The 21,038-nt window shown below is 33.8% G+C and overlaps 1 protein-coding gene and 1 long non-coding RNA gene across 2 annotated transcripts; one reads left to right on the top strand and one right to left on the bottom strand.

Annotated features, from left to right (window-relative positions):
• Positions 1–5,812: 5,812 nt before the first annotated feature.
• On the bottom strand, positions 5,813–8,122 carry LOC131599291 (protein DETOXIFICATION 16-like). Its single transcript, XM_058871695.1, has 7 exons — positions 7,708–8,122; positions 7,065–7,615; positions 6,877–6,963; positions 6,728–6,784; positions 6,273–6,630; positions 6,105–6,191; positions 5,813–6,016 (listed from the first exon to the last, which is right to left on the bottom strand). The coding sequence occupies exons 1-7, from the start codon at positions 7,951–7,953 to the stop codon at positions 5,957–5,959; spliced, it is 1,446 nt and encodes a 481-aa protein (XP_058727678.1). The 5' UTR covers positions 7,954–8,122; the 3' UTR covers positions 5,813–5,956.
• Positions 8,123–18,089: 9,967 nt separating this feature from the next.
• LOC131599292 (uncharacterized) lies at positions 18,090–20,315 on the top strand. The gene is made up of 3 exons (XR_009282693.1): positions 18,090–18,184; positions 18,255–18,356; positions 19,701–20,315. It is a non-coding gene; the product is annotated as an uncharacterized LOC131599292 (long non-coding RNA).
• The last annotated feature ends 723 nt before the right edge of the window (positions 20,316–21,038 follow it).

Raw genomic sequence — 21,038 nt, forward strand, 5'->3', positions numbered from 1 at the left:
CTATTTCATGGCTTCTTAAGGCACTGATAAGCTCTTCCAACGAAACTTCATTCAGATTCTTGGCAATCTTGAATGCAGTCACCATTGGACCCTATCTTCTGGGTAAGCTTCTGATGATCTTCTTTACATGATCAGCCTTGGTCTAGCCTTTATCCAGAACTCTCAATCCAGCAGTTAGAGTTTGAAATCTTGAGAACATCTTCTCAATATCTTCATCATCCTCCATCTTGAAGGCTTCATATTTCTGGATTAGAGCAAGAGCTTTAGTCTCCTTGACTTGAGCATTTCCTTCATGGGTCATTTTCAATTACTCATATATATCATAGGCCGTTTCCCTGTTAGATATCTTCTCATACTCAGCATGAGAGATAGCATTCAGCAAAACAGTTCTACATTTATGATGATTCTTGAAAAGCTTCTTCTGATCATCATTCATTTCTTGCCTTGTAAGCCTTACGCCACTAGCTTTCACTGGATGTTTGTAACCATCCATCAGAAGATCCCATAGTTCACCATCTAGACCAAGAAAGTAACTTTCCAGTTTATCTTTCCAGTATTCAAAGTTTTCACCATCAAATACTGGTGGTCTAGTATAACCATTGTTACCATTGTATTGCTCAGCAGAGCCAGATGTAGATGCAGATGTATTTGTTGGAATTTCACCAGCCATTTTTTACTGAAGCGTTTTTCTCTTCCTGAATCTTTTCTAAACACGGTTAAGTGCTTGCACCTTAGAACCGGCGCTCTGATGCCAATTGAAGGATAGAAAAACACTTAGAAAGGGGGGGTTTGAATAAGTGTAGTCTTAAAAACTTGAACGATAAAAACAAATTGCACAGTTATTTTTATCCTGGTTCGTTGTTAACTAAACTACTCCAGTCCACCCCCACGGAGTGATTTACCTCACCTGAGGATTTAATCCACTAATCGCAACAGATTACAATGGTTTTCCACTTAGCCCACGACTAAGTCTTCTAGAGTATCCTGATCACAACCTGATCACTATAGGAACAAATGCTTAGACACAAGCTAAGACTTTCTTAGAGTATCCTGACCACCACGTGATCACTCTAATTACAACTGCTTAGACACAAGCTAAGACTTCCTAGAGTATCCTGATCAACACTTGATCACTCTAGTTACTTACAAATTAATGTAATCAAATAAGAGTTTTACAATGCTTCTGAAAAGCTATAATCACAACAGTGATATTTCTCTTAATGTTTAAGCTTAATCTCACTAATATATTACAACAGCAATGTAGTGAGCTTTGATGAAGATGAAGTTTCTGAGCTTTGAGTTGAACAGCGTTTCAGCAAGTTTTCAAGAATAAGTTCTTTCAAAATCGTTAACCTTGCTTCTCATCAGAACTTCATATTTATAGGCACTTGAAAAGATGACCGTTGGGAGCATTTAATGCTTTGCATATTCCGTACAGCATTGCATTTAATGTTTCACGCTTTTGTCAACTACCTCGAGCCTTGTTCACGCTGTGTCTACTGACGTTGCCTTTAATAGCTTCTAAAGTTCCTTTTGTCAGTCAGCGTAGCCTGCCACCTGTACTTTCTTCTAATCTGATGTTTGTGTATACAACGTTTCAATATCATCAGAGTCAAACAGCTTGGTGCATAGCATCTTCTTGTCTTCTGACCTTGAAGTGCTTCTGAGCGTGATACCATGAGAACTTCATTGCTTCTGCTTCTGAACTCAAGTTCTTCTGATGCTTCCATAGACCATGTTCTGATTCTGCTTGACCATCTTCTGATGTCTTGCCAGACCATGTGCTGAAGTTGCATACTGAACCTTCTGAGTCAAAGCTTCTGAGCGCTGATTTGTGCATACTCTTTATATATTTCCTGAAAGGGAAATTGCAATGTATTAGAGTACCACATTATCTCACACAAAATTCATATCCTTGTTATCATCAAAACTAAAAATATTGATCAGAACAAATCATGTTCTAACATAGTGCACTCTGATGTGTGTGGACCATTTCCAGAATCTTCACTTGGAGGAAATAGGTATTTTGTGTCTTTTGTGGATGAGTTCACAAGAATGACATGGGTAACACTTATCAAGTTTAAGACTGAGGTGTTCACAGAATTCCAGAAGTTCAAGGTGAAGGCTGAGAAGCAGAGTGGTCAGAAGATAAAGATTCTCAGAACGGATGGTGGATGTGAGTATAACTCTACAGAATTCCAAAAGTTCTGTGATGATAATGGAACTGATCATGAGGTTACTGCTCCTTATACTCCTCAACACAATGGTCTTGCTGAACAAAGAAACCGTACTTTGCTTGACATGACGAGAAGTATTCTAAAAGAGAAGAAGCGTCCTCACAATCTCTAGGGAGAAGCTGTTGCTACTGCAGCATATGTGCTCAACAGGTGTCCAACAAAGAGGCTGAAGGAAATTGTTCCTTTAGAGAAGTGGACTAAAGAGAAGCAAAGTGTTAGTCATCTGAAGGTTTTTGGTTCTGTGTGTTACAAACATGTTCCAGAAGCTAGAAGGAAGAAGCTGGATGATAGGAGCAGAGTGATGTTATTGGTGGGGTACCACATTACAGGTGCATACAAGCTCTATTGTCCAGAGACTAACAAAAATGAAGTCAGCAGAGACGTCATTGTGAAAGAATCAGAAGTTTGGGATTGGAGAGAGTCTCAACCAACTTATGATGTAGAGATCTTTTGAAGAAGAGTTAGAGTCAGAAGATGAAGAATCTTCTGAAAATGAGTCAGATGGTGAATCTGATTCTGATCCAGATTCTGATGATGATCTAGAGTCTGGTGGTAGTCATGATTCTGGAAGGGAAAACTCTGAAGATTTAGAGTATGGAGGACAAGCTTCTGGATATGATCATGAAAGTGGAGACTCTAGAGGTGGTGACTCTGGAGTAGTTGACTCTGAAGTAGCTCAAAGGCCACAAAGAGTCAGAACTATACCTAGAAGGTTTGCAGATTTTGACATGTTGAAGACACAGAAGTTGACTCAGAGGAAGATGTCATTCAGTGTGCCATGTTAGTAGATTCTGAACCAGTGAGTATTGAAGAAGCGCTCAAGAAGAAAATATGGCTGAATGCCATGAAAGAGGAACTTGTGGCTATAGAAAGAAACAAGACTTGGAAGCCGACAGAACTTCCAAAGAAGAAGAAAGCCATCAGCGTCAGATGGGTTTTCAAGGTAAAGCTGAAACCGGATGAATCAATTGGTAAGCACAAAGCAAGGATAGTGGCCAGAGATTTTCTTCAAAAACCTGGACTAGATTACTTTGAGGTATTTGCATCTGTAGCTAGACATGAAACAATCAGACTGGTGATTACGTTAGCTGCAAACAGAGGTTGGTCCTTGATGCATCTGGATGTAAAGTCTGCATTTCTGAACGGTCCATTATAAGAGGAGGTATACATGTCACAACCACCTGGCTTTGTGAAAAAGAATCAGGCAGGGATGGTGTACAGAATACACAAAGCTCTGCATGGATTAAAGCAAGCACCCAGAGCTTGGAATTTGAAATTTGATTCATTTTTCAAGAAGCAAGGGTTTTAGAAGTGTGAGATGGAATATGGAGTCTATGTGCAACATTCTGAAAGCAATATGATTCTGTTGTGTCTTTATGTTGATGACATATTGCTTACAGGGAGTTGTCCAGAAGATCTGATGAAGTTCAAGAAGGTGCTGATGAATGAGTTTGAGATTACAGACCTTGGAAAAATGTCATATTTTCTAGGGATGGAGATTCTGTACTCAGAAGATGGTATCATTCTGCACCAGCTGAAGTATGATTTAGAACTTCTGAAGAAATTCAAGTTGGAGAATTGCAAAGCTGCTGTTACACTGTCAGAAACGAATCAGAAGTTGGACACTGACTCTGAAGGTGAAGATGTTGATGCTACGATCTTCAAACAGCTGGTTGGTTCTCTAAGGTATTTGTGTAATACCATGCCTGATATATGCTATGCAGTTGGATTGGTTAGTAGGTTCATAAGTAAACCTAAGTGGTCCCATTACCAAGCTGCTGTTAGAATCTTGAGATATGTCAAGGGAACTCTGAAGTATGGCATATTGTTTCCTTCTGGGAGAAAGGAAGAATCAGAGTTATTGAGTTACTCTGACTCTGATTGGTGTGGAGACAGAGTTGATAGAAGGAGAACCTCTGAATATTGTTTATGTTTCTGGGAGGTCTTATTTCTTGGAGTTCCAAGAAGCAAGCTGTTGTTGCTCTATCAACCTGTGAAGCTGAGTACATTGCAGGTGCTGTAGCTGCATGTCAAGCTGTGTGGCTTCTGAACCTAATAGAAGATCTGAAGATTAAAGTGAAGAAGCCTCTGAAGTTGATGATTGATAACATGTCTGCAATCAATCTTGCCAAGAATCCTGTGTTACACGGAAGAAGCAAGCATATTGAGACTAAGTATCATTTCTTGAGAAGCCAAGTCCAGAATGGAACATTAGAGGTTGTGCATTGCAGCACCCAGAAGCAGCTGGCAGATATTCTGACGAAGGCAATCAAGACGGATCAATTTATGCTCTTAAGGGATGGAATTGGCGTTGTCAGCTTTGATTGAAGAATATGAACTAATGGATGGTATTGAAGAGTAATTCATATTCAGAAGATGAGCATCAGAAGTTCTGATGTGGGTTGATCTTCTGATGGTAACTCAAAAGATAGTGTTGACCAGAAGTTCTACCTTTTGGGTCCTGTTAGCTTAGCTATTTAGTTAGTAAGGGTACTTTAGTATTTGTTAGTATTGTACTGTTTGTACCTTTAGACTTGTTCACTAAGTTTACTCTATTAGGGCTTATGTGGCAAGATTTTTTCTTTGTATAAATAGCCTTGTAGTAGCTATCATTTAACAACAACACAAGTAGTAGAATATACAACTTTATTCTCTCATTCTCTTTGCGCCGTTATTCTTTTTGTTTATTCTCTTTGTTATCATCTTTAATTCTTGTGCACCAACAGACATGAAGTAAATTGTCCAAAACTAAAGGATCATTGAGGTTAGAAGGAGAGGAAATATGTGAGGATCTAGAAGATAGAATTTGAAAAACATAACCATATCCTATGAAGATCTTCGATGGTCCTTAAAAGGGAGCTTGTTAGTGAATATTGTGAGCTGTTGTGACATGACAAGATGAACCAGGATCAAAGAACTATGACGTATTGGAGTTGGGATCCACTCCATTTCTTAAAAGAAATGGAGAACTCCATTGCTAAAGTTATAGTGGATAATGTATGTATATTCTGTGTGACATATATTTGTATAATTTGACTTTTATATTATGAAAATTTTAGTAACGAAGTTCTCTATTTCTTTTGAGAAACGGAGATAATCTCAACCCAACGGATTGGAAAAGAGGAAGTTTTTGTGATCATGGCATTAGGTGCAGGGAAATATCAAAGTATGGTTGGGAGAAGTGGTTATTTGAGGAAGGAAATGTGGTGGAAAAGCTATAAGAGTTAGTTGAAATTCTCTCCATTTCTAAAAAAATAAATAAAGAACATAATTACTATAGTTTTGATATAGAAATACATATATTTTTGAAATATATGACAAATATTTTCTATAATTTAATTTATATATAATAAAAATATTATTAATAATATTCTCCGTTTCTTTTGAGATATGGAGAGGATTTGTCATAGGCAAAAATATTACCTGGTTTTGTACTTTGCATAAATGTAACTTTGTAAGTTAGCAGGAACATGTGATTGATAGCTTTGATTGAACTAATGTTAGCACATGGAAACAATCTGACCATATTTAAAGCAACTTGACTTTGCATATTATTGAACCTACCACGACCAAACCAACATACCTAGAGAGATTAATCACTTATGCACTGTCATCGTAGTAACTTTCATAAACAACACACATTCTTTTCACTCAACATTACATTAAAAGGAAACAAGAAAACAAAATACAACGAGAAAACAAAACAAAAACCATATTCTTCACGAGACTAAGCTCTCACTTGTTATAGAATCGTTGACTCTATCAGAAGCGTTCTTTGTCTGCGTAAAAGGAATCAGAAAAAACAAAAACATGTCAGTATCAAATAATGAACCAGAAAACATTAAGAAAAACGAAGAAGTTTCTAACCGCTTTCTCCCAATCCGTGCGTATTGTAATGATCATTAGAGCGAGTACTTGAACAATGAATGCACATATCATCCCCAGTAACAGGCCCTACGATAAATACATTTATCAGCAAGTTGAACCAAATCGCATGATTGCGATTTTCGCTAAGAGATTAATCATTTCATTTACCTTCCCATGGAAATGCAATACAAAAGCTAATACAACGGCCACTGGAACCCCAAATAAATAGTATGCTCCCAGATTAACATAAGCACCAATTTCTTGCAAACCACATCCTCTAACCGTGCCTGATAGAACACATTGCATTCCATCGAGGAAGTGGGATACGGCAAGAATTGGCAACAAAGTTGCTACATATTTGACAACTTCTTCTTCGTTACTATAAGCATAGCCCAATATATTGCGTATAAGAAATATCACTGTTCCGACTAAAATGCTCTCTATAATGGCAATCACCACAACAACACACACTGCCAAACGTGTGGCCTGTGGATTACCAGCCCCGAGTTCATTCGAAACACGAATGCTGCAAGAATCATTCAACTATTCATTTTTCAACCACTTATTTAACTACGCGCAAAATAAAAGCACGAGAAAAAAGTCTTCTACCGAGAAATACTAACCTTATTGCTTCACTAAGTCCAAATGGAATCATCCAAATAGCTGCTTCTGTATTCAAACTGACAAAACCAAGTCGCAAACAATAAGTTGATGAAAATAATAATCATATGATCAAAACAATATCGACGAGAATTTCAAATATAAAACTGACAAAATAGAGATCACTGATGTTTCCAACTTCGGATTCGGAAGAAGACCAGAAAGCAGAACTAATAACTCAAAAGACCACATTTCCAAGCTGCTCGCCCCAACGATTTCAATAAAAAAAATTGGAAACAGCATTAGAATCTTTACAAAGAAATGAAAATGTAACTCAAAGTATTAGAGAAAGTGATTTACCAAACCATTAGAGCTGAAGGAATGGCAAGCTTCAAGAAAATAGGGATCTTGTTAAGTGCTAGTGCCTCCTTGGAAAAGCCATGCCAAGTATTCTTACATGAAGGAGAAAACTTAATATAAAGTGAGAGTATAATAACATTCAACCAAAAAGACATTGAAATTGCTATAGCAGCCCCTCTGCCACCTAATCCAAACTTGTAAACCATAATCCAGCATAGAGGAATATGAAGTAACGTCGTAACCACGGCGCAAAACATCATTGGAAATACAATATTTTGAGTCTGCAAGAATCTGTATAGGCATTGTAGAAGACCATCAGCAAAAAGGCATGGAACCATTGACTTAGCATAGTTTCCTGCCTCTGTGGATATTTCAGGATCTTGGCCAAGTAAAATGAGAATGGATCTTGTGTTAGCCCAAATAATCGCGAGGGGAATCGCGGCGATCATGAGAATGAACATTGCTCTCTGCGTGTGTATGCCTAACATGTGGTATTGCTTTGCACCGTAAGATTGTCCGCATAATGTGTCCAATGCACTTGCCATTCCCATCTATATATTTAATCACAACGAAAACAAATTCAGTTAGCACAGTATCCAACGAAGGAAGAATCAAAAGCAAAGAAATAAAATAAACTAATTACCAATAAACTGAAACCAGTGAGAGTAGCAAATGAAGTAGCCATGGAAGCAGCAGAAAGAGGTAACTCACCAAGATGACCAACAAACATAACTGAAATGAGATCGATAGCGAAATTCAAAAAAGAAACACAAATTAACGGTCCTGATAGCCATAACTGTTTTTTCACTTCTTCAATCAATTTTCTTTTATTTTCTTCCTTCCTTTTCTGTTTTGTTTCTTCAACGATCAATGGAGAATGAAGAGACATTTTTCTTTTTTTCTTTTTTTTTTATTCTTTTTCTATCTTATATTATTAGTTTCTCTTTAGAAGATGATCTATAATCTTCCACGTTATCAGTGTGCCTGAAATGAAATCTGTCACTTTTGTTTTGTTTTGATAACAAAGGAAACATATGAGAAGAGAAAAAAGTAGCTGAAAAAACGTGTATTTTAGTATAAGTATTTAATTTATACGTAACCTCTAAAAATATAATAGACTCCCAGTGGATATTACATTATTACTAGCAAGTTGTCTAAGGTTTTAAAATGTAGACCGCGAAAGCCGCAACGACAAAACAGTTTCAGAAGATGCCGATATTTATACGGTAATTCTATTCTTATGTTAAAATATAAAGTATAAATATTTTACTCCACCACAGCCGCAATCAATATCGCAACACTTATATGAATTGAAATCGCGAAAACAAAATCTTGTCATGTTCACAAAATCTGTCCAATGCACCTGTATATGTTACCCAAAAATATGAAATATAATGCCCAAAATACCCCTGGCTTCTCAGCGTTGCAATGAAGGGACCAATAGTCAATTAATTTCTATTCTTGGAATACTTCTCCTCTTCTTTGTGTGGAGAAGTAATTTACTGTTTTGTATTGGGTAGAGCATCTCTTTTGCTCTTTTAATACCATTGCTTCTTTAAAAAAAAACCAACATGTCCTACAAATATGATAGCTATAATTTAAGAGGCTCACAAATATTAATGAGATCGTGAAATATGATTACAGGCGAATTTTGTTTCACTGTACTATAGGATCCATACATTCAAGTCACCACCATGTCCTTATGTGTTGGACCAAAATTTAAGTTTTAAAAATATAAATATATAAATTTAAAATATGAATTATGTGATGTCAAATCAATACCAATTTTTAATGGTTGAGATATAAATTATTTTAATTTTTTAATAATTTTATATTCTAAAATTTCATTAATAATTAAATTTCTCATATTCAAACACGTATTCATTTAATGACTTATCTATTCTGTAAAACAACTATCATCATCTTAGTTAAGTAAAGAGATTAATTTATTTATTTTGTTTTATTAATAATTAATATTTTTAATAAAGTTTTTTTTTCTTTATAATATTAATTAAAATTTTTAATTTATAGAATTTATCAAAGTGAGTTTAAAGAATGACTTATCTATTCTGCAAAACAACTATCATCTTAGGTAAAGTAGAGAGATTAATTTATTTATTTTGTTTTATTAATAATTAATATTTTTAATAAAGTTTTTTTTCTTTATAATATTAATTAAATTTTGTAATTTATATAAATTATCAAAGTGAGTTTAAAGAAGCAAGATCTTGATATGAATCTTCTTGTATTTCTACAAACTATCAAGTCAACATCAGAGAAGTCAAGAAGATGAATGGAAGAATCCCCAGGAAAGAATATACTTTTGTCAAGAAGATGAATGGAAGAATCTCCAGAAAAGAATATCTACTTGTATTTCTACAAACTGCCAAGGCAACATTATGATGAGTGATGGAAGTTTTAGATAAGAATTGGCTTAATTGTTTGGTAGTGTATGTGATATATGGTCTAGTAGTGTTTAGGTAAATGACTTTGCCAAGAAACCTTCTATAGGATGGAACATCTTCATATGGATAGAATTGTCATTGCATAATTGGATTGAGGGAGATGGATATAATTGTCATTGCATAATTAGATTGAGAGAACATATGGAATGGAGACTTGTTTGGACCCAAGTAATCTTGAATCTGCAATGACAATGTAATATTTTCTTTGACATAGTGAAATTCCTAATTAGGAGTGAGAAACTCCCACTCATTGGAAATATTTCAAGATGCCTAGGTCTTTAATTTTAAAGGCTTAATGAAGGGATTCTTTCATGGCTTTAAATTCAGACAAGGAATTTCCTGCTAGTATTACATCATCAACATAAACTAGGAAGATTGTTAATTCTGATTCATCATTATTTATAAAAAGGGAGTGGTTAGCAACAACTTCTTTGTAACCATGATGAATAAGGACGGATGTTAACTTCTCATACCATTTCCTACTAGCCTGTTTAAATCCATACAATGACTTGATCAACTTGCAAACTTGGTTTGGTTTGGAAGAGGTGACACCAGGTGGGATGATCATATAAACATCTTCTATCAATTCTCCATGAAGGAAGGCATTATTTACATCCAACTGATGTAAATGCCAATTGTTCATTGATGCAACAGTTATGTTAATTCAGATTGTAGGTGAGTATTTGTTAGAATAATCCAAACCTTCTATTTGGTTATATCCCTTGGAAACCAATCGTTTCTTAAATCTTTCAATGCCTCCATCTTAATTATGTTTTATTTTATAGACCCATTTGCATCCTACAAGTTTGATGTTAGGTGGAAGGCCAAAAAAATTTATAATACCAGTCCTATCAAAAGCATCAAGCTCAACTATCATAGGTTGTTTCCAACATTCAAATTTACTAACCTCATTGTATGATTTTAGTTCTATTTGGATTGTAATAGATAGACTACAGTGACAGTAATAGAGACAAATGAGAATAAAAAAGATAATTACACAAAAGATAAGGGGTACATGATGATTATTGATTTAGTGCATCAGGAAAAAAACACGTACATGATCTTTGAGATGTGATAGTGGATGTTTTACTCTTGATGATACCCTAGCATGGTTAGAATCTATGATAGTTAGTTATGTCTCTACGACGGGTTGTTGTGTCTCATCAAGGGTGGTAGGAATGGTTTGGTCAATATCACGAGGTAGGTCTGGGGTGTAGATATTTTCAAAATGTTGGGACTTTTGTTCGTGAGATTTTAAAGAGTTGAAATTTGATTTGTTGTGCAAGTTAGTGAAATATTCCCAATTATTTGTGGCATATGAAGATTGAACACGGTAGGGAAAGATATGTTCATAAAAGGCAACATTCCTTGAGATAAAAATTTCATTTGAGTTAAGATCTAACAAAGAAAATCCTTTGAAGCCAATGTCATATCCTAATAATAGAAACTTTCTTACTTTACAATAAACTTTGGTTCTATGACTTTACAAAGTGGATGCATAAAAAGGAGAGCCAAAAAAAATTAATTTGAGTAATGTTAGGCAATGAATTGTGAAAATTTTGGTAATGATATTTTATCGATCATGTGACTCCACACACAAGAGGGGGTGAATTGTGGGGGTTTGAAAAAGATAGTTTAAAACAAAATTATTTTTAGAATCAGAGTTTGAAAACATTTTCTAAGAAACGTTTGGATAATGTGGAAAAAAATCAAAGTAAAGAAAATATGGACAAAATAAAGAGTTAAGGGAAGAGAGAACGACACCATGAATTTATGAAGGTTTGGTCTAAAGAAGTGACCTACTAATGTCCCAAAGAATTGATCTTGAGAGTTTATAATAATTAATTCTTATGAGATTTTGGAAGGTTAAGCTCACGAACCCCCTTATACAGGGAAAAAAGAAGTTTTAGGTTTAGTTTCAACCAAACAACGAACAATGGAATGGAGCGGTTAGTCTTCACACCAAATACGAACAAAGCTTCCAATAGTTAGTCTCTAGGCTAAATCAAGATTTTGTACGGACTTATCTCGAACAAGTATGGATTTTTAAACTAGCTATCCTCCGAACTGAACCAATGTTTTATATCTGGCTAACCGCGGTTTGAACCAAGATTTTATACCATACTGATCTCAAACCAACTGAGCTTTTACACAAGACTGAGCTCAAGAATTAATAATAAGATTTTTTTTTAATGGTTATCTTCAAGAACCCAAAAAAAGAGATTTTTCTTAAGTGGTTGAACGCATGAACCAAAATAGAGACTTGACATCAAATCCCCCAAAAAGAGCTTTTATGGGTTTAGCACCAAACTAAAATAAACACTTCCTAAGGAAGAAAGATTCACTGGAGAAGATAAAGAACTCTTGGTGAAGTTACAATATTACCCATTCTAAAACAACTTCCTCACTTAAACACAATAGCCTTTCTCCAAGCACTATGACCAAGTTTATGTGAGAGAAAGATAAAATATTTGAGAGAAAGAGATAGATAGAGAGAGAATGAGGGAGGTGAGATATCTCACGTTTTTAGATGTGAAAAAAATGAAAGGGAATGCCTCTATTTATATGCCAATATATGGTTCAAGAAAGGAAATGATCCATGAGAAAAACTAATTATCCAATCGATTTGGTCTTTAATCTAATCAATTAGATAACCTAAATAATCAATTATTTATATCAATTTTTGAAAGATTGGATAGAAAATTGTTACCCATCATCAAGAGATTGTCCCAATCGATTATAAACTCATTTTTCCTTTATATAATCGATTAGATATATGGTCTAATTGATTAAACCATTCAAAACATTTCCTAGTCATTATCACAGTTTCCAACTCAGATGGCTATGCTCCAAAACAATTTTTGGTGATTTTCTTTGAAAAATAGAGGCTTCAAAAAAAGTTTTAGTGATTATGTGATTTAGATATATTACTTTACAAAAATTCCCTTATGTTTTACAAAACACTTATCACTCAGACACGGTCAGACGAGCTTTCATCCTTCCTCTTTATCACACTCTAAAGCTTTAAGTCTTTTACCAAATACACAAATCACATAAGCACTTCACTTAAATCTTCTTGGAGATGGGGCTTGATCACTGGTTTTTACATATGTTTTTACCGATGTTGTTAGTTATCTTTGAGTGATTTTATTTAGTGTTTTATTTCTTTAATCCACATTTTATGCTTTGGTTGTGTGTTATAGTGTTTGCAGACTCAGATGAATGAAGTGGGAGAAATTAGTGAGGAAAAGTGCTAAATTAAAGAAAAACGCATAAGTTGGTCAAACGCATCCCTAGACATGTGTGGAAGTGAAAAAATGCCATATGTTGCTGAGACGCATCCCAAGACACGTGTGGAATTGGAAAAAGCACTGTCTACTGATGAAACGCGTCCCACTCTGCTAAGCACACCAAGACGCCTGCATCTGCCAGGACGTGTGCCCAGACGCGTGCCGGGCCACCAAACGCGTCCCTGGACGCGTGCCAGAAGTCTAGAAATGTATTGAAAAGACCTCCCTCTACCAAGACGCGTCCCCAGACGCGTGTCACTGGGCCAGACGCGTCCCCGGACGCATGTACACGTGATTTAGTGGGTCGTTTTACCTGAAAAGCCCAGAAACGATGAAATAAAAGGAGGAGAACCCGTTGGCACAAGGGTTGGACAATTTTGGAGGCAAAAAACACTGTAGAAGGCTGAAGAATTCAGATTTTATGCAAGGATAGAAGATTTCCATGAGCCTTGGCCATTGAAGATTTGATTTCCTTCATTTATCTGTAATGATTACAATTAACACTATGTTTTATGTTTTCGTTATGAGTAGCTAAACCCCCCATTGCTAGGGGTGACCCTGATTTTGATCTGTAATGGATAAATTTATATTTTTGCAATGACAATTTGGTTTGTTCTACATTGACTTGTTCTCTTACTGTTTTATTGCTTTTTCTGTCGGACAAACGGAATTGATTTTGTGTGATACAATTAAGCCGGACAAGCTGTTGTGCATGGTTTGTCTGAGAACATATTTTATTATATATTACCTAGGAGTAGGAATACCCTTCAATAATCAGAATATTCTTGGTATTTGAAAGCTTAATGTCAACCATAATTTTCCAATGAAGGACGTATGCCATCCTATTTTGAGGACCTCACAATTATATCACTACAGTCATGGCAAGATAAGGAGAAAAAAAAAATCACAATTCCTACCTATTTTTCCAAAACATATGCCCGATTGGGTAGACAAACATTTATAGGTTTAATTTTATAGTAAGAATTAAAATGATGTAAAGAAGAACAAACATGGTTATTCGCTTCTGAATTTATGATCCAAAAGTTGGAATTAGTCTGATGAGAACATGTTATTCTAGACACATAAGATATCCTTGAAGTCTCATTTGTTTTATGATCAATATGAATAAAAATAGGGTTTGAGTTAGGCATGGCATTTGAAGGTGGGGATTGAGGCATTAAATTTGTATGTTGAAGTAAACTAATTAATTGAGAATATTGCTTCAAGTACTACTAGCTTGGACATTTGTTGAGTCTTCTTCTCTAACATTAGGTTAAACTTGTGCCTCGCCAACCTTAAAATTGTAAGAGTTGGATGAAACTTGCTTATTGCCAAAATGTGAAGGAAAACCATGTTTTCTATAACAAAATCATAGAGTGTGGCCATATCTATTACAATGAGTGCAAACTCTAACATCCTTCTTGTAACTAGTAGACATGTGATTCTTGCCACAATTTGGAAATTTTCTTGCATCATAAGCATTAATTAGAGTATTTTGTTCTTCAGGTTATGAACTATTATGAGGTTTAGGTAGTAAAGCAATGGCTTTGCTTTCTTCTTGTACCACCATTGAATAAATTTTGTTGATTGAAGGTTGAGGTTCCATTAAAAGAACTCGAGTCATAGTAACAGAAAAGTTATCATTCAAACTTGTTAAAAATTGAATAATTTGATCTTCTATACAAAAATCTTTTGCAGAACACACTGCTTCACATTTGCATTGGCCAATACATGTACAGACTTACATTGGTCAATGTGAATTCAGTTCATCCTATAACCCATGCATCTTAGTGAAGTAATTAATAACTAATTTTGTACCTTGTTTGAGATTATTAATCTCAGCTCGAATATTGGAAACTCGAATATTATAAGCTTTAGAAAATCGTTCTTTGAGATCAATCCATACATCCAATTCATTTTATCGAAAGACAATTTTTTGAGCAATTGGTTCAGTGGGTGAGTTGAGAACCTACAAGAGAAAAAAATAGTTGCAACACATTGACACTACTACGAAATACATATCTTACCACGGTTGGGAAAAGCTTCTAATACGGACAATGAGCCCTCTTTACCACCACGCGCTACAAGCCGTTGTAAAAACACAATAGTACGTAACATACCACTACTGTTGAATTAAGAACTGTAGTAAAACACTACAAGAAAAATACCATTTTACGACACATAGGTTGCGACGGTTCACTGAAAACCGCCCTATTATACTTATTACGGCGGTTACTGTGGCGGTTTTTTCAAACCGCCTTTGATTTTTAAAAAAAATTGAATGAACTGTGACGGTTCTAAGCCCAACTTCCCTAAAATATAGACTACGACGGTTGTTGAACCGCCCTTGTTGTTTTTATAGCCCAACACTTCAAAAATCCAAAAGTAGGATAAAAAAATCCAAAAGGGCTGCGACGGTTCAGGCCCAACTGCCCTTATATTTTTTGTTTGGTTTTGGCTCTTCAAAACATCCAAATGGGTTGCGACGGTTCAAGCCCAACCGCCCTCATATTATTTGTTCTGTTTCGCGCTCCAATATTTCTTAATTAAAAGATTGTTTAAAATAAAAATATTATGTTTTCGTGGCTGCTTGTGTTTCTTCGATTGCTGCGACTGGAGGAAGAAGGAAAGGTGTTATGCGACTGAAGGAAGAGGGAAAGGTGATCTACGATTGTTGCGATTGAAGGAAGAGGTAAAGAGGGAAAACCATTGTTAACAGGTTAGATGTTCTAATTTCTGCAATCTTTGTTTATGATTTCTGCAATGTACTAAAATTTTGGTTTATACTGAAATTTTGATGTTGCATTTGTTGTCAATGAATCTAATCTTTGGTTTTGTGTTACTGGCTATATAGAGGAAGCAATTGCAATAGTTTTTGATGTTGAAGCTCTAGGTTATTTGATTACTGACCTACCATATGATCTCTTTCAAATCTCTCAATTTTGTCTTGTTTTTTTGTCATTCATGTATATTTGTCCATGGTTTCTGATATGTCCATTTGTTTGTCTTGTTGAATTGACTAGGTAGAACTTGTTTTGACTCCATTTTTGTCATGTTGAGTTGACTATGCATTGATATGATTTTATAATATTTACATATGTAACTCTTATCTATTATAGTTTTATTAAGAAAATTCTCAAGCGCGACGAGCATCTGGTTCTCCGGTTTTCTACGCTAAGGTATGTAATTCTGGCTATTAAACTAGTGAGTGTGATTCAGTTTTTCTTTTGCTGGTATAGAGGCTTGTTTTAGGGTTGGTTTGTTGTGCTTTTTGCTGTAATATCTTGTGGTCTGATTGTTGTTTGGTCACAAAGTAGAATATATCTTCACATAAGATTCTATTTAATAACAAAATAAACAAAACACACTTTACATTAAAGAACTATCACACATTTTGATAACAAAAATTCAAAGATGTTTGAATATTCAAAATTAGAAGTACTCAAAATTTTATGCAATATAGAACAATCGATGGAACTCTAAATTGGCTCCTGAAGAATTATTTTTTGAAAAATTAGCACAATATGTGGTACTCAAAATTTAACCAAAGTTGTACTAACGTTATTAAATTGAAAAACTATGTTTTGATGAAATGTAGAGCAACGCGTCGAGCATATTCGGTTACTTATTAGGAATATAAAAGAGTTGGAATAGAACCAAATCATTTTTTCTCCTCTCAATAAAAGTTGTTTGTTTTAGTTAGCTATAGTTTGTTTTGCCTTTTAAAAAAGACAAAATACCCTTTTTGGTCCCTTATGTTAACCTCAGAGTTCATTTTGGTCCCTTAACTTCAAAAAGTGTCATATTGGTCCGTTAACTCTTCAAAAGGTGTCATTTTAGTCCTTTTTGTCATATTAGCGACGGAAATAGCGACCAATTTTTGAGTTTTTTTGTCGGTGTGCACGAATACAGGAAAAAAATTACAACCACAGTGCACTAGCAGCACCATCCCAAGCCAAAGAAACTTAGGAACACATATAGAACATATACTAACCACTAGCAGGACTATTGTCCTTATGTCCTTATGCAACTAACAGAAAACAAGCTTCAAATAAGCTATGACAGAAACAGAATAGAGCTTCAAATAAGCTTCAAATAAAATGTTACTTAAAGCTAATGAATTGAGTTTTTTGTACTGAATCATAACCCCTACATCACATTTTCCTAATTGATCAAGTTGTCTATTAGAAAAGACATTGTCTAAAAGGAGAAAAATGAACAAAGTTAGAGCACTTGTTTCTTACACATAAAGAAAACATGACTGAACAAGGCATTGCAATTGTAAACATTGACTACTACATATTTCAAGTTCAAGATAAGGTCCATACTGTTAAACTTTGTAATAAAGTCGGTTACTAATATAACTAAAGAATGCAAGATACCTTATATTATAGCCACCCCCTCCCAAGATTTTTTCAACGTTTTATATATATTTTACCAAGTACCTTATTTAAAAATGAATATTTTTCATGAACCAGCTCTTCAAAAGTTTAAGCTGTTAAATGAAAGTGGATGAATGGTTTTATGTTGCCTCTCTAAGAATAGTTGAAGATTGTTCACGAGTAAACAAAACCTTGTTTGGCAATGTTCATTTAACTCTGCTAGTTTATCTTTGCATGAGACTTCAAATAATTTGTCCAACTTTAAAAGTTAGATCTAACAAGTAGTTAAGAACTTCTATTGCATGGTTGTTTTAGAATGCTTTTTAGCTTTTGAAACATTTTTCATCTGTCTAAGGTTTAACTAAAAAGATATGCAGACCATCCCAAGACCATGTTTTTAATCAATATGAACAAAAAATTAAAGTATTTTAATCAACAAGAAACACATTTTAATTATTGATTACGAGTGTGTGAAATCTAAATTTTGGTTGGTAACATGTTTTTAAGTAAATACCATTTTTGTTCTATTTTATGTTTTTAAATAAATGTCATTTATGTTCTATTTCATGTTGTTCCATTTATGCAAATATATGGTGAGTTATTTTTTATTAAATTATTAGAGCTCCTCAACATATGTTATAATATCTATTTTTTTATTTTTTTGAAGAAATGGGTAAGTCGTGGATTACTAAGCCACAATCTTCAATTGCGTACCAGCATGGGATACGAGAATTTATTGATTTTGCATTTAAAGGTCTAAAAGAAAATGACGTAGTAATATGTCCTTGTAATCTTCAATTTTACGCTTATAATTGTATTTTTAATATATAACTAATGCATTGTATTTTATCCTTATCTATAACGTGTGTTTTTATTTGTTACCAATGTAGAGAATAGCAACAAAAAATTCCTAAAATAGAGGAAAATTGAAGATTCCGCATACACTCGGATCTAAGTCGCTTGCAAGGAAGCAACATGAGTTGGTATGTCTAAATCTATATATTCTTGATTGTATGCCTGAAGTACAAATAATTAATTTGTTCTTATTTATAGGAAGTGAGAGATGGGCGATCATATAGCAGAGGAGAAATGTATGCAGTTTCACATAAAAAATCTGACGGGTCTTTTGTCAATGAAGATGCATACCACAATAATGTAAGTACAAGTTAATTTTTTTAAAATATTTGTTAGTCTCCTTAAGGTTTGAGAAAAAATCAAACCTTTTGGCATCTCTTAGAGGTGGGGAGAACTTGTCTGAAAACTGAATAAATTAAGTTGAGAATTGTGATTATTTTTTCTGTATCTACTTTGTCTCATGATACAAATAGTTTATGCTTAGCCAATTTTGTTGTGTTCTACTAAGTAACATAGGAACTAAACGAGTGATCTATTTTTCTCTTTTGCATAAAATATGTGTCTCCCTAATTTGTTCGAACTATTGAAATGTTTTTAATTTGTTTGAACTATTGTCAGGGTCTCTAAATGAATGATGAGATACTATGCATGGTCTCTAAATATACATTAACTATAGTAGGAATAGCCATGGATTATGTAAGACATTTTACTGAACGTTTGACCATTATGGAGAGCTCTAAAAACAAACAATTTTTCTTTATTAAATTTAGGACCAGTGCTATATCTAGGAATATAACCCTTATTACTTCAACTTCTATCTCTGTTCAGTTAAATATACATTAACTTCTAACCCTTGATAAATTTATGTTTCTCTTTTTGGTATAAATGTAAAATGATGAAAAAAAGGGGAGAATGATTAAACAAAAAGTTAAAGATAACTATTTTATTTCTAAAACTGTGGATAAGACATATCTTTTATTTAGAGTTTAGTTCTTTGTGTATTGTACAACTATGAATAAACAATTGAATATAAAAGATAGAATTATATTGTACATAGGTTTCAGAAAAGTTGCAGAGATAGAAGTTAATGTATATTTAACTGAATGTGTTGTGCTTATTAAAAAGACTAAATGTGTTGCTTCTATTAGTGTTGCTTCTGTTAAATATATATTAAAAAGTTAATGTGACTAAATGTGTTATGCTTATTAATTTATCAAGGGTTTTCTATTGATGCTTTTATGATAAAAAAGTTGCAGAAAAAACTTAGATTTGATTTAGTACTTATGTTTTTATGATATTGTTTGTTGATAGTCTACATAATGGAAGAGGTATGTAAATCCTAATTAACAAAATGGGTGGCTCCACTACAAATTAGAGTATATAGAAAAACAGTCTACTTTCCACATGTAAAAGAAACAATGCTGTAATCTTGTTTCGTGGTTCAGTCTACATAAAGTAATAAAAAAAAATTTCCTTGATAGTCTACATAATTAGTCAATAAAAAATGTTAAATAATAGGCAAAACCTTGAGATTTGATTGAGCGTTACTTATTGTTATTTTTGGGATGACATTGTTCAATAATAGGGTCTTTATTTTTGAAATAAATCAAAAGAGTAGCTCAATTTTCTCTTTTGCATGTGTAGGAAAAAATACAAGCTGCAATTAAGGATTCTGTGTCTGAAAATGAGGCATTTCAGAAAGTATTTGGAAAAGAACATCCTGGATATGTTCGTAGTATGGGACTTGGAGTTACGCCATCTCAAATTAATAGATCTACGAGATCGGCGTCTTCTTTGGAAGAAAATGAAAAAAAATAAAGAAAATGCAAGAAGAAATTAATGCACTTAAAGAAGAATTCAAAAATTGATGAATTGATGGAGGCAGTCGCATTCTTAAAGCAAAGGGATAATGCTATGACAGAGGAAATTGAACGCTTAAGGCAAATGCAAAATTCTAGTGGAAGACAGGTATATTATTTTGATGCATTTAAAATTAAAGCTCATGAGTATTATTTTAAATAGTATTATTTTAATGCTTTTTTTTTCTTTCTGGGATTGGAATCACCCGCTGATGGTAGACGTTCTTCTGAGTCTAGCTACCGAATTGCAGATAATGAATCATCAAGAAGGACAAATTAGACGTTGCTATGAATTAATTAGATCATAAACTTTCCTATGTATTTTTCGCACTATGAATCTTATTATTATAAGATTAGGATTTGATATGTTTTTTGGTTTTTTGTATTACATGACATGATTATAGAACTCACATTTTTTTGATATCATGATGTTTATTTGATATTACAAGTTTTTGTATTGGAATTAATTTTACTACGTTTAAAAGTGATAGAAAATCAAATAAAAAATATTACAAAATAATAATAACATAAATAGAAATAATTTAAAGAAAAAATAATACTCGATTTAAAAATATTTCAGTAGATTATAATTAAAATAAAAAATATTTAAAAAATACTATAGATTAAAATTAATAATGGTTTAAACTATTGTTAAAAATAAAAATTTAATAATTAATAGCGCTTTAAACCGTTACCATAAAAAATATATTAAAAAAATTTATAACAAAATTACGACGGTTTGAACAGTCACCATGTCACACACACGACAGTCTGAAGCCGTCACAATCAACATTAAAAACAAAAAACAAACAAAATTTCCCGACTGTTGGTAACCGTTGCAATAATCATTTTACGTCAGTTCCCCAACCGTCGTGGCATAGAACGACAGTTGGTATAACGGTTTTGACAACGGTCGCAATACAACCTCGCGACACACGTTTTTAGGACAGAATAACAACCGTCGTGACTTGCAAATTGTGACGGTTCTAACCGTCGTAACCTTCTAAAATGAACCGTTGTAATTCACTAATTTTCTTGTAGTGAAAGATGAGGTTAGAGGTTTGATACCAGTACCAAGATTTTCGCAGATTTCAATACATTTCACCATGGTTCTAAGTCCCAA

Source organism: Vicia villosa, linkage group LG4, assembly GCF_029867415.1.
Source record: "Vicia villosa cultivar HV-30 ecotype Madison, WI linkage group LG4, Vvil1.0, whole genome shotgun sequence".
Taxonomy (NCBI): domain Eukaryota; kingdom Viridiplantae; phylum Streptophyta; class Magnoliopsida; order Fabales; family Fabaceae; genus Vicia; species Vicia villosa.

Coding starts and splice junctions, on each gene's coding strand:
- LOC131599291 (XM_058871695.1), bottom strand. CDS start 7,953: ATGTCTCTTCATTCTCCATTGATCGTTGAAGAAACAAAACAGAAAAGG. Junction 6,785..6,876: donor ACATCAGTGATCTCTATTTT/GTCAGTTTTATA, acceptor TGGTTTTGTCAG/TTTGAATACAGAAGCAGCTA. Junction 6,192..6,272: donor TATTGCATTTCCATGGGAAG/GTAAATGAAATG, acceptor TATTTATCGTAG/GGCCTGTTACTGGGGATGAT.